Source organism: Quercus suber, unplaced genomic scaffold, assembly GCF_002906115.3.
Source record: "Quercus suber isolate HL8 unplaced genomic scaffold, Cork oak 2.0 scaffold_1020, whole genome shotgun sequence".
NCBI lineage: Eukaryota > Viridiplantae > Streptophyta > Magnoliopsida > Fagales > Fagaceae > Quercus > Quercus suber.
In genome coordinates, this window is record NW_027070431.1 from 80347 (window position 1) to 95072 (window position 14726).

At 34.3% G+C, this 14726-nt stretch overlaps 1 protein-coding gene and 1 pseudogene across 3 annotated transcripts; one reads left to right on the top strand and one right to left on the bottom strand.

The window, feature by feature from the left end:
- Positions 1-1066: 1066 nt before the first annotated feature.
- LOC112033763 (protein THALLO-like) lies at positions 1067-9697 on the top strand. 3 transcript variants are annotated; one of them, XM_065768905.1, is made up of 8 exons: positions 1067-1386; positions 2355-2468; positions 4491-4660; positions 4778-4855; positions 5156-5295; positions 5378-5513; positions 5836-5935; positions 9260-9697. In XM_065768905.1, the coding sequence occupies exons 5-8, from the start codon at positions 5180-5182 to the stop codon at positions 9271-9273; spliced, it is 366 nt and encodes a 121-aa protein (XP_065624977.1). In that variant the 5' UTR covers positions 1067-1386; positions 2355-2468; positions 4491-4660; positions 4778-4855; positions 5156-5179; the 3' UTR covers positions 9274-9697. The 3 variants fall into 3 exon arrangements, with proteins under 3 accessions (XP_065624977.1, XP_065624978.1, XP_065624979.1); XM_065768907.1 differs by having other exon boundaries at positions 1076-1386; positions 9249-9697; XM_065768906.1 differs by lacking the exon at positions 2355-2468.
- On the bottom strand, positions 9474-12028 carry LOC111997937 (protein GAMETE EXPRESSED 1-like; annotated as a pseudogene).
- Between the last annotated feature and the right edge of the window lie 2698 nt (positions 12029-14726).

Below are 14726 nucleotides of genomic sequence, written 5' to 3' on the forward strand. Positions count from 1 at the left end.
TAGCTTCATCATAACAGTGGGAGTCCTATATTTTGCCAAGTATTTTGTCCCTGCAAAACCTCCAAATTACCGCGGTCAACAAAGAAGGCGAAGAATATAAATTATGCATGTCGTCTGTGGTCAAAAATCTAAATCCCAGCATTGTAAAGGCTTTCAGTCAAACAAATAATAATGACAAGTGGACCAGTGGTCATTCAGAAGTATCAACAGGTAATTTGGCTTGAGGGCGGCCATTTATCATGTTTGGGGGGGATAAACTCTAAAAGGTTCACAATGGTAAAGTGAGAAGTAAAGTGGAGCTGCTGAAAGCTATTGCTTATGGTGTAAGAGTTGTTTGTTTCGGTTGTAGTTTAGTAGCCAGTGAGGCTTATCTCTTATTTTCTTTTTTATTAAGTTGAGGTGTTGTTTTGTTTTTGTTTTTGTTTTGTTTTTTTTTTACGTTGCTGCCACTTGTTTTGTTGCCTGTTTGTGCATGACTACTATGAGGTTGAATAAAATCTTGCTTGTTTATCCAAAAGAATCTTTGTCATTGAATTGTAATGTAACATCCCAAACCTTTTTTTTAAAGCAATTTTACATGCAAATAATATCTCAAGAGAATTTATTTTTTCATTAAGGATGTTAATTATTTTGTAGAGGGCTTTTGAATATCTAAAGCATGTTATGGCATTTATGTGATTTGTGGTTATAGACTAAGTGAAAATTAAAGACGCAAAGAAACTTGAGTGTATAGGAGTAAATGCCTTCTCAAGATATTTGTAATGAGTGGTCTATAATCAACACAGCTCCCTCCTTGAATCCATACCATTGTCTTCCTCTTCTCACTACAACAAACTTGACTTGTTTTAACCCACTTTTCCTAAGGGTTGACTAAAAAGTGCCGAAATCATCACTAAAAATGAGGGCGCATGGCAAAGTTTGATTAGCTTTATTCCGAGGGTCATTAAAATCCTCAAAATAAACCTATCAACCCTCGGAATAATCTATTAAAATTAGACGGGCTAGTTTTTACACTACAACACTAATTTGACCTCCAAAATTAAACATTTTTCAACGCATACCATGACAAACTTAGATAGAAGATATCTCAAAATTTCCAACCCTTGAAATAAGTCCAAAATAAAAATACGAAAGGGAAAACTCTTCTTCTTCTTCTTTTTTTTCATGCTCCACACTCAGAAACCTCTCACACAGTCAGAAAATTCTCTCAAAATCGGAGCTCATCTCAGAAAATTCTCTCAAAATCGATCATCTCAGAAAACTCAAAGATCAGAGCTCATCTCATCTCCGACGGGCTGATTTGCGGTGGTCAACTATCTCATCTCCGACGACAAGCTAGCCGTTGATAGACTGAGCACTCTTCGCCACCCCATTTTCCGATTACAGGTCAGCTATCCCATTTCTTTGGACTCGTTTAGAATCTGTTTGGTTGTTGAGAAATCGTTGGAAAATAAATGAGTTTGTATTGTATCAGTTTTGCTGAGATTTTTTTTTTTGTTGAAAATTTTTAGTTTTTTTATTTTTATTTTTATAATTTTATTGTTGGTGTTTTCAATTGGTAAATTTTCTAGCTCAAATCCCTAACCGTTAACTTGTGCTGAAATTTGAGTTCTATTAAATTTCTTTGATTCATTTGAGAATCTGTTTGGTTGTCTAAAAATTGTAGGAAAAGAATGATGTATTGGAGAGGATTTTTGGATTGATTTGTACATTCTGGTTTGATTTAAGCTTGAATTATTGGTTGATTTTGCTATTTGGATTTTGGATGAAAAATAGTAAGCAAAGCTTGAATTTTTAGGTTCTAGGTGGAAAGATTACTGAAATAAACTTCTATGACTCCTGTTTGATGAAAGAATGCTTAGGTTGCATTCCCAGTTGATTTTCCCTTCCTTTTAACGACAAACAATAGCAGTCTCGTTACTAATGTCATTTGACTCAATTAATCTGACTTTAGTCATGCCCAACTTTAGCCATTTTTAGTGTGTTTGGTTTAGCATATAAAAAAAATGAACTAAGAAAAAATTAATCTATATATGAAAAATTCTTAGATGTTTACTCAGAATATAATGTTGCCCAATGCAGTAATATGACCTAGCATCTTTGAGCATGTCCAGTGGGGTATGTGTCATATTGCTTGAAAAACTAACAATGGAAATGACATGTATAGGAAGTTTTAAAAAAAATTGTGGCATGTTTGTGCTATTGTGTGCTCCAATAATTCATAGGTCAATCAATTATAATGGCACTTCCTGGGTTCAAGCCCATTGGATGCTTGTGTGACTGACCAATAACATAAATAGTTAATCCTAGATACATTCTGTAGCCAAATTTTTTAATACCCGTGTGTTTTGCAGCTTGCCAATTTGAAAGTTTGGTTTCAGTGGCCAAAATACATTGTTTGGAAATTGGTATCTGGAGATCTAGACCTTGGTATTGTGGGTTTTGATACAGTCAGTGAATATGGCTAGGTAAGCATTAAGTTATGAACTGTTTCTGGTTCATTACTTGGGTAATTGGGTCCCTGGGTGTTCGTTTGATGTTTACATATATATGGGCATAGTGACAATATTTTGCTTTATAAGTTGAAAAGTAAAAACTGAAATGCCTTCCCCTTTCTACCTTAAGAGTAATTTTCCTACCGGCATATTCATTTAGAAGTTTCTCTCTCTCTCTCTCTCTCTCTCTCTCTCTCTCTCTCTCTCTCTCTCTCTCTCTCTCTCTCTCTGTGTTGTTAGTTTGAAGGCCATACGTTTGAAAAAGTATCCTTTACTTTGATGAAGAAAATGCTTGTAGAGTGTGCACAAGTTTGTGTGTGTATATATATATATATACTAAATAAAAAAATTGAACTTTAGGTTTGTATTGGATGTTTGATATCAATGATCTATAAATCATTAAGATTGGATACTCAATGTTACTAAAGTTATTTAGAATGCCTATTAAGTTGAGTGCTCAATGTTACAACTGGAGGAATTCAAAATGCCCATAAGGTTAGATACTCAAGCATGCTTTGTCACTTTCTTTTGCTCTATGCTATGTGTTACTGTGTTTTTTCTGTGTTTCTGGTGTTCCAGTGTGCTCTGTATTGTCTTTGTACTGATATGATGTATTTCCTTGAAATAAAATTTGCTTATTCATAAAAAAAAAAAGGTTTAGATACTCAAGCATGGCATTAGAACCCAGAGCAAAATTGTAAGATTTGTTTCAGGAAGAATTTAATCTCTTAAACACACACACATGCATCCAATGAACACTCTAATTATGTAAGCATTCTTCCCATTGTCATTACCTCAATAGAAACTTATGCATGTTGTTTACACCTTGAAAAATAGGTAGAGTGCTTCCAAGATCCTCCATATTGGGGGTTACAAACATATAAATGCAATGACCATCCTGTCATTGGCTGGTAGATGCTCTGCCATACTCATAGAGGTGGATTGTTAGTAAAGAGTTTGACACTTTTATCAAAGGGAAGAGTTGCAATTAGCAGCAGATCATGGACTTGTTATGAAATTTAAGGGCTGCCAGAATAATGGTTGATGAAATAAATTGTTATAATGAATGCCTTATGAACCCACAGCCCACTTAAAATGGTTTAGTAAAAGGAGGGGTAACATGTCTTTGTCCTGGGGTTCACTTCATTCATTTAACTAAAAAAGTGTAAGTTTCTGATGGACTGCACTCCAATTGGTCAACTGCTATCAGTGCTGCTAGAAAGATCCAAATTAAATGCACTATCTAAACTAATTCATATTTGAAAAAAATTGAAATAAGTGTCTAGGTATAATGGAATATTTAAAATATTTTGCTAATCTGTCATTGTTAGGATTTATTGCAATGCTATATAGATGGGCGTTGCTTCTCAAAATTACATATAGATATGTATCTAAAAATTTTATGCTTTAATTGCTACGTTATACACACACACACACACACACACAATATATATTATATATATATGTATATGTATTTTTTTCAGGTAAGGACAATTGTTGAATGGTGGCCTTTGTCTCTAAGTATACTTATCTATTGCTTTTGATGAAAACTGCATATAATTAAAAAAAAAAAAAAAAAAAAAAAAAAAAAAAAAAAAAAGCGATTCCAACATAGCTGCAATAGATGGTTGTACAAGTTAAAACTAAGTACTTTCATATCTGATATGGCATGCACCTTATATTTTTGGTAAATTTTAAAAAGATGTGGATAGGATCTAAGCTTATCATTAAAAATTGGTCTGGTCTGGTTGGTTAACAATTGGGAAAAGATGAATTATTTTTTTATGTATTACATTTATCAAATTGCTTTATATGTGACAATGTTTAACCTCTGTGATCATAAGAGTACCTGTGTTCTACCCATATTTTTCTTCTCATTTTCTGCACAAAGATGATAATAGCAGTTCTGTCATTGAGGTATACTGGTTTGTTATTTCAGATGTGGATTGGTTTCCCTGACAACTTGCTTCTTTTTAATGTTTGCTCCACTAACAGACAAAACAACTTGATGGGAATCTTCCATTTGAACTTGAGGAGTTCCTGAACAACAATCAAGGGGTTGAAATGGTAGTAAAGTTGGGTAGAGAGAATACTAATTGTCAAGTGATTCTGTTACAAAAGATCAGGGGCCCTATCCTTCAGCTGAAACCAAAGAAACAACAATGGTAGGTCTTTTCGCTACAAAACATGCTTGTTTTTACTTCTTTAACTTAGTAATACATGCTTTGTTTTCAAGTGATTCTCTTTTTAGTTCATGTCTTAGTTTTCTTTTAATACTGCAGCCCCATAACACAGCTGAGTTGGAAAACGTGAAACCTTAGAAGGATAGTGAGAACAAAGCAGGAAAACGCAAATGCCAGGTGAATTATTCTTGATGGAGATGTCATCACAAATTTGAGATTATAAGTTTGATGCTTTTCATGTTTCTTTTCTGATATCAATCATTTTTGTTAAAGTTTCATTTTTATTTTTCTATTTTAACTCAATTCAACGCAACTAAGATAAATCCTAACTATTTCGAGTCTGCTACATGGTTCTTTTTATATGGTTCTTTTTATGCTACTTGGCCTTATCTAGGACATGTCCCCATATATCTTTTCTTTTAACATAAATATTTGTTGCTGCAATTTGGCTAATGTGCAACTGTTAAAATGTGGCAGAGTGGTCAAGTTGGTGTACAAAGCATGGAAATGTTAAAAGTAAGAGCTGCCCTCAAAGAAAGATTGAAACAAGAGGGTATCCTTAGTTCCAGAGCTTCAAAGTCTGATAAAGCCCAAAAACGTCTGAAGCTAGTTAATGGGTACTGTTTCTGCCTAAGCTCTCTAGTGTTGGCTTATTTCTGAAATTTTGAGTACTAATTCACTGAAGCTCAAATGGAACAGACGACTTGTGATGTATGATGATTTCGATGATGATGCTATAGATGTGGGGGCTACTAAATTCAGTAATGGTCATGCAAGTTCATTGAGCACAAGTAAACTTTCCCGAATTGTTTCTACTAAAACAAATAAGCCCAAGGTATAAAACTTGATTGGACCTTCTCTTTGTATGTGTGAGTTTATATGGACATTAATTTCATCAATCAATAGTAGCCTGCATATGAAAGATTCAAGAAAACCATTACATATATGTTTCTTGTTAAAATGGTGTGAATAGGTTCATCAAGTGAATGTAATCTTTGTCTGGATAATGGATGGTTTTCGGGCTTTACGGTCTCGACTATATCACTAGAGCATTATGTTTCTTGTTTGCATCCTTGAATCAAGAATGTTTGGTTGGTTTTTATTTTAAGAAGCAAGGTACCACAAGTATGTGCTTTTATGGTTCTTGTCCCTCTCAGGTTTCCAAATGCACTTGGGGCTTTTATGTATCCAATTTATGGTCACGGGGAACTACCACAGGCTTTTTGCCATCGTGCTGCTGTCAAAGGTTGCATTCATGTAAGTTCTAGTCAAGGGATTCACAGTTTAGTTTTCTAAGAGCATCATCATTTGATAATTCCTTACCATTTTTACATCCTGCTGAATACTTGTTAATGTCTTGTGCATTTTGTTTATGAGGAAATAGGTATATGCATGTTCATACTTGTCTAATCTTATTTCAAATGTACTTAACTGTTTGTATTATGCATTTTATAAGAGAGAACTTGACCAATTTGCATGATGCCTTTAAGAATTGGGAGTGAGTCAATTATTTGCTTTGATTTGGATTGAAATTGTGTGGCTAATAATTGAAAAACCTGGAAACAGATTTCATAGGAAGGGATGAAACCCAAGAATTGGGCTTTTAATACTTTTTTCAAGGGTTTTGACCCTTGAAAAAAATCAACTTTGTTGTAGTGTCTTAAGTTCTTCGCTAGCTAATTTTTCTCTTCATGTTTTCTCCACCTCATGGCCGACCCATTGCAAGCCTCCTCTACTCACAACTAACCATTATCACCACTTAAAGCAACCTAAACCACACTAGCACCATGCCATTTTAATGAAGGCAGCAAGTGTTTTCTCCTTAAGTTGCTGAAACGGTGGTGAGAAGGTTGCGATATTCTTGGTGATGGACCTAGTGACTAGATTGGTCGATTATGTGATGCCCGATTGAGGTAAAATTGGTTGGCCTTCTATGACTTCTTAATGGGATTTTTAAAAAGGAATCATTATTGCACTAAAGTACTTTATGGTTAAACCTATTTTAAAACATCATTCTTGGTTTTCCTAAAGCGTACTATGTGTACTATTATTGTAAATCATTTATGGAAAACGCATGAAGCATTGAAAGTGCATTATATTTCTTATTGCATATGGTGAAATGCATGATTTGTTAGCATGGAAAAGATTAGCATCTTTGATTAAATTCTTGAAAATAGATTTTATGGATTTATTGAATTATTTGAAAGATTTAAATATGGTTTATCTTGACTTGTAATATTTGGAAAAATTGATAGAAAATCTTCTTGACAAGAAATGAGTTTGAAGGCTTTGAGAACCTTGTGGATATATTGGGTATTTCAAAGGTTTTTGTGAAACTACTTGAAATTGAATTGTATTTTGATTTAATATAAACTATGAGCTCTTCATGTTTTTAGCTTTAGGCTATGACATGTGATTACCCTGTGATTACCCAATTAGATACTATAATCTATGTGACATTGGTATCTTAGCACCCATCTTTGTGATGGTTATGAGTTTTGATTTTGTGTCGGCAGTGAGTTCTGGCTTTGTGTCGGCAGATTAATTCTGGCTTTGTGTCAGCAATGAGTTCCAACTTGTGTCAACGACTGTCATGTGGCCTTGAGTTGGATTTTCTAGTTTTGGAATAGTGTCATTATTGCTCACAGTATATAGTATGTAGTTTCGTGTTGAGATATTTTGAGAAATATATATACTTATGTATTTTTATATATATTGAGATATTTTGAGAAAAATATACTTATGTAGTTTCACGTTAAGATATTTCGAAGAAGCTTTGTGCTATGTTGTTTCAAGCATTCTTGTCATGCCATTATTGAAATAGATTTTTCCGAAATCAAATTGAAATTCTCGAATTATGACATATTTTGTAAAATGCTCATTATCATTAGACTTACATTTCCTCCACCCCCATTAATTATGTTACTTATTAGGTTTTAGCTCATCTCACTCTCTCACAGTTTTACAAATAAATTAGCTACACGTCAGGCATGAAGCTTAATTTATTGATGGTGATTGGAGTGTTATAATAAATTGGGAGACTTGGTTCCTAAATGGTTGGTGACTCAATCTTGCAAGGTTTAACGAGATCATAATTAATTTTATTGGAGGTTGAACATTTGAGGTTTGTTAGCCTTAGGCGTGGTAGGCCTAGATTCAATGTTGAGGTTGCAAATTTTAGAAGGGATGCGGTTTTGTGTTATGCATTTGGAGTTTTGAAATATATTCTTGTATTAATTGGAGGCACTTGATTTTAGTTATTGTTTGTAAATGTGTTATAGAGCTCTAACTTGTAATGTAAAAATTTTAATATGGTTATTTATTCTTTTCATGTGTAAAGGAGAAGAAAATAAACGGGAAAAAAAAAAAAAATCTCCTACATTCTTGCTCTTAATGGTTCTTCTCTCATGCTTTGGACTCTTTTGGATTTGGGGTGTGACATGTAATAAGGTAAGAGGGAAATATATCAAATATCAAATATAAATCCAAGAAAATTGTTTTTCCCCTTGTATGGTTATTTAAACTAGTAGCAGACTCTCACTATTTGTAGGCTATATAATTAATTTGCGATGTGATATAATTTAGATTTTGTTCTTTGAAATTTGTGCAATATATTAGGAATAACAGTCTTTAACAAAATATTTATCTTATAAGAATATTTCATTTTAAGTGGATTATATATATATATATATTAGGTGGATTTAACAAACTAAAAAAAACAATAAATAATTTTGCATTTCAAGAAGCAAGAAGAATGATTCTTAATTAAAAAAATTATCTATAAAAAGTTAAATACTATTCCTAAAATAAAATTTTATCATTAAAAAAAATGTCTCTCTTAAATCTATCGCCTCAAGTCTCGAACTACATTAAGCCGGTCCTATCTATTTGTGGCGAAGATTATAATTTCTTCTAATTGAAGTGGTCATGATTGAATTTTCTCCAACTTCCTCTCGAAGCATATAGTCAGGGTCTTCAAAGTTGTTTACATCTTCTGGTAAGTCAGTGTCAATCCATGAGGACCAGTTTACATCACTATCCATGTCCCATGACAACTCCTCATTTCTTTGCATGCCATTAATCTGCTCAATTAATGTTAGTAGCATCTGATGGTTCAGAACTTCTTAGTCTTTACATGATTTACAAATCACTAAATTAAATTCTGAATCTATAAATGTTTTTTCTTATCCAAATATTATTTTGCTCTTCATTTCAACATACCTGTATGTGCATATGGCATGGATAATCTGAATTGAGGCAAGAAGCGCAAAGAGTGACCTGACCAAATTTATTATCCAAGTGCTTTGTTCAATATTATCATTTGTTGCAAGCCGAAATATTGCAACTTCTATGACAAAAGTAGCAAATAGCCCTGCAAAAATAAAATTTGATTAATGTTATGGTAATATTGGTTTCCAAATAAATTTTTTTTTTTTTTTTTTAAAAGGTGGGAAACTAATAGATAATATTGGTTTCCAATTTTTTTTTTTTTTTTTAAATAAGGTGGGAAACTAATAGAACATACCGATATATAGCCAGGGTCTGACTTTGTATGTTTGCTTTGTGCTAGTGAAAATGTAGATGATGAAGATTGATAGACAGTACACAAAGAAGGCTTTAATTAGTCGCGATTCGAGCAGCATGGCATTGTGCAAAGCAAACAGCTTATCTAAAGCAACAAACATGTTTGCTTGCTTTGATTCAAAAGATTCCTAAAATGCAGAGATGGAGATATCATATGTCAAAACAATGAACATTAATCCAATCAACCACTATATAAATATGATAGTAAGGCTCAGAAGAAAATGCTAACCTGAACTGCCAAAATAGACTTCGAATTTTCCATCAAGTGGTCATGAATTCTTTGAAGTTGTTCTTGCCCCTGAAGAAGCTCTTCCTGTTGTCTATGGCCATATTCAGCAAACTGTTGTAGAGTACTCCTGTAATTCATTAGTATTAGAAAATTGTTCATTGATATTCTTGGTTTAAATTTAATTTATCATTTAGTGTCCTATTTTACCTGCTATCTTCTAGTGCTTCAGATTGAAATTTAGTTAAATTTTGAAGACCCTCAAGAGCTGTGTATTGTCCATCTATAACTTCTTGTTGCTTATCTAAGGAAATCCCTGTCAAATTCCAAATGTCATCCGCTTTGATTTGCAGATTTTTCATCTTCAGAAACATTGCATCTCCAACTTTATTTATCCCGTTCTCTATTTCAATGGCCTCATTTTTTAAATTATCTATTTCTTGGCCCAAACTGTTGTAAGATTCATTAAGCATTGCCATTCCATCCACCAAACTTTTCCTCATTTCCACTTGTCCTTCTTGCAGCTCTGATTGAGAAGCTGCAAGCTTCTCTGATTGCTCATATAAAGCTTCTGAATGCTTGAGAACAACATCTATATGATCACCTACACTCTCAGTTGTTCGAGCTACTAGTTGAATTCGATTATCAATGGAACTCAAAGAAGCATAAATCTCACTTGAGCTCTGCAATAGAGATTCTGTTTTGCTTTCTATAATTTTTAATTTATCTTCAGCTAGTAGGGCTGAAATTTTCAGTTCATTTACCAATCTCTCTGTTTGTTGCCTGAATGCTTGGGCCCTGAAAAAACAACCCACAAAAAAAAAACCAACTATGTTTAGGTTCTTTTAGAAAAGGAAAAGAAAGTATTCAAATTATGTGAAAGAAATAATACTCAACTGTAACTGATGGCAGATGGAGTTAGTTTCAAGATAGAATTCAAGGTAAACCTTATGAGCATGTTCATTTAAGCCCTTTAAGCATTTAGCCATGGCAGATTTTGGGCCACAAGGAGGAAAAGGCAGCCTGCCAGATTCCTTTTGAAAGCAATCACCAAGATGCCAAGCAAATCTAGACCGCTTCTCATCCCCGGCAAAAATGTCTGAGCATCCGGCAAAGAGATTCCGGTAAGCGTTTTGCCAACAAGAGTTTGAACCAGCCAATTTCATTCTGGCACCTTCTACTAGCCTAGCTCCCTTCTGATCATTAAAAACTTCCATGGAGAATTTTGCAGGGCCAGAATTATCCTTTGTATCAAAAGCTTTCTCATCAAATTGAGTCTCTGCAGACGAGGAGAACCAACCCCATGACCTGCACTTTGTTGAGCATGAGATTAAAATCAACAGAAGAAGAAGATGACGATGATGACCCATTTGAATTTTACACTGAAATTGTTTAAACACTGTCTAGGTTCTTCTCCAAAATTGTAAAACCTGCATTACACAATTCAAATTATATAAATTTAGGCTTCCACGACATGAAGTGCATCCACACACAAATACATTGATATCAGTGATATGTCCTCACTCCTATGTATATTTATATTAGAAGTAAGAGACTAAGAAGACTTGGAGGGCAAGGAAAGAAAGCAGAAGAAAGTTTAAACAAAAAAAGACAGGTTGAAAGACAAACTATTTAAAAATTATATGTTGAACAGTTGAAAAGCAGCAAAAGAACCTTATTATATCAAAAAACCTTATAAACTATAAAATAAAACTTAGTATTCACTAAACAGCATCAAAGAAAAAGAACCAAAAAAAAATACTATACAAAAATCATACTTGAACTGAACTAGCAAGCAAATAACAACAAAAAAATTATTACCTTTGAATATAGAACCAGGCTTAACAAAGATGAAAACCAGAAGCAACCGACTTTTCCTTTAAGTCTTGTCTTGTGGCAGCGAAGTATGAAACAGAAAATAGTGATAAATAATTGTATTATATATACCTAGGTTTTTTATTTCCTACTTGGACTAGAAAGAGCATTCCAAAAATAACCAATACCCAAAATAATATTGCATTGCAGAATCGCAGATGGGCTTGGCGACTTTCAAAGACACTGTCCAATTTGGGTCATCTTATTCACCCGGATTTGGGCCATGAGTCGCCATAAAAGAAATTTCAAGTAGGGTAGAAACTTCATCGCTGCAGACCGCTCTTTTCTTCACTGGGTGGGTTTCTGAGATTTCAAGGTTTGGTCTTTCACGTGCTAGTTCACTACTTTAATTTATGAGGTATGAAATCTTGGGCTGAACGGTCAAGCCTGGTCCACTTCCTGCCCTGCACTTCCTGAGAATTCTTAAAAATATTGGGCTTAGTCATTGAGACTTGGTGTCCCATCTTTTCCTTATCCAAGCCCTTTTGAGAAGATAGAGCAGTAACCGAGTCCGGCCCAAAAGTAGTAGGCCCGAAGTTTTTAGCACTAATTTCCTCGGGTCCAGTAAAGCCTACCAGCTTGAGCACTACATCACCTCTTCCCGCCTTGCCATCCAGATTTGAAATAGAGATTAAAGGAAATTTGTTGGACAGCTCACCACCCATTGTCTCAGACCCACGATTCTCTCCCTTCAAACTTCCCAATTTCCCTATCAATCTCTTGAAGTTTAGCCAAAAAAAGAACTTTCATCATCAAACCGACCCTTAAAACTCGACTCCACACCTGATGTCTCACCACAATTGACTCCACTAGCCGAAGTCTTCTGAATTTTTGAATTACCCTTAGTAGGAGTTTCCATATCAGAAGACGAAATTGATGGGGGATGCTAATGCTGTCCTTTTGCGATTCCCCCATCAGTATCCAATTCCATATCAGGAATGGATTCAAAATGTTGCCCTTGGTAATTATCCTCCGCCGTATCAGATGGCCTTTCTCCGCCGTCAGACTGATTTTTATCACCAAAACCCTTTGCTCCGAGTAACATCCATCTGGTTATTGAAAACAAACAGGACTATGTGGTCACCGAGGTTTCGAATTTTGAAACCACTTGTAGACGGCCATAGTTGCCTGAACGTTCACGCCACTACTTCCATGTTTAAGGCTCACCTGGTCAGGAATTTTGCAGCTAAAATGAACTCAGGAGACCTTAGTTTATTCTACACTGTAAGATCCGAACCTTCTCTCTCGTTGAGAGAAAGGATTTTCCAGGACGTTGTAATATCCTCCATAGGAATACTGTTTCCCACAATTCCACAAAAAACACCCCACAAGCTCCTAAGGTAAAACTATTACCTTGGAAGGGAAAAACCACCTTAACAGGAAAGGGACAAAACTATGCCTAAGAGAAGAAAGCCGTAGCCAAAGCTTTCTTAGCAATAGAGAAACCTTCAACGGTCCCACATTTTTCAATAGCTAACCGTTTGAGCCCATCATTTGATTATTTGGTTGCAAATTTATTATATGTAATAGTTATTCTTTTTGTTAAATCCAAAAACAACTATTTTTTTTTGAAAAGAGTGTAATAATTATTTCTTAGTATGTATGTGTAATAATTTTTAAAATTGATATATTTCCTAAATTTACACTTTCAATATGTACACAAAAATTAAAAAATAAAAAGATTATCTCTCTCAAATTTAAAAAATATTCATTTTTAGGAAATAAAATTAAATAAATAAGATATTTCATAAATATAGATCTTGAGTTCTATTCCAATGTTACAATTAAATTTATGGTTTGAGATTAAATTTTATAAGGACATGATGTAAAATTCATGTTTTACCCCTCTAATCTTAAAATGCCACATCACCTTATTACATATTTAAGAATAAACACAATCACACTCAATCAATTCTAATATCCATATATAAATTTAATCAAACTGGGAATTTATTGAGATATTATTAAGTATGGTAAGATATATTGAATTTTAAGTAAAATGCTGACGTGATAATCACTTATTGGATGGTGTAAAACATGGATTTTACACCCCATCCTTATAGAATTTAATCTCTTATGGCTTTAGTTATTCCTTTGCAACATCTTTTATTTCATGATTCTTAAAAAAAAAAAAACATATTTTATTCTAGTAATAAGGATTACAATTCCTACTGCAATTATCTTAAGAAAAACTGAGTTGGTACTTGGGTTGCTTGGTAGGAGAGAAGAGACCAAAATGTTTCTCAGTTTCCATTGGACCCTTTTGGTCTTCATCGAACAGAGCAAACAAGTATGTTTCAAATGGTCCAGGCCTCTTCGGAGTCCCATTGTTCACATGACTAATCAAATTCTTGTAGTAAGTGCCTGCATTGTCAATTGTAGTTGCTACACCACCATCGGATGGGCAACCAGTCTCTGTTACAATGACAGTCAAATTGGCCTCACCAATCTTCTCCAGAGTATAATAGAGAGAATCCATCATTGCGTAAAAGAGATTTTGGTACCCTAAGTTACCATCTTGTACCACAACCCCTGATGAATTTAATAAGGCATAATCAAGCTTAAAGTCTGTTGGGTCACTTAAGTAGGCAAAATATGGGTGCACGTACATTGGCAAGAAGTGGTGCCTTAGTGCTTACTAGGAAGCTCGCGATTGCATTTATGTATGCACTTGCATTGTCACTAAAGGAGCCTAAAGATGGAGGGTAAGTATTGTTGGAGTATGTGTGTTTCAAACTCTTAAACTATGCTTGTATCCCACATTGGTTAGAGATGAGTTCTCATGTAGGTTTATAAATCATTGCACCTTTTAATTTATAGCTTGAAAGAGAATGGGCCAAGGGTTGGAGTTGGGCTTGGGTTGGACTTAAGCTAGTCTCTATCTCTCTTGGGCCTCATTCTTTTTCCTTTTCTTTTGTTTTCAGCCCATTTTGGTTTTGCCCGTTGGGCATTAAACAGCAGCCTATTGGGGCATTTATTGTGCTGCCAGTTGGCTACACAGTAACCATTGGGAGCAACACTTATTTAGCTTATTAAACCCTACAACACACACGATTCATTTATCAATTTTTCTTCCTCTTCTCCAGCCGTATATCCCCTCTGTTTTGCTCTGTTTTGTTGCACAGCAATTTCAGCTTCAATCAATTTTTTTTTCAAAGAAAGGAAAGGCAAGTAAGGTTGTTCTTTGTTTTTCTTGCTTGAGTGTGTGATCAACTTAAAGAAATTACTATAATCTAATCTTGGGGGGTTGTTTGGCCAAGAGAGCCATTCACACCGAGTTCTACTCCGGGTGGCATGAATCAACCTTTAAAGATAACGCATTTTGCATGATTCTATAGTTTGTGAGATCTTTCTAACTCTATC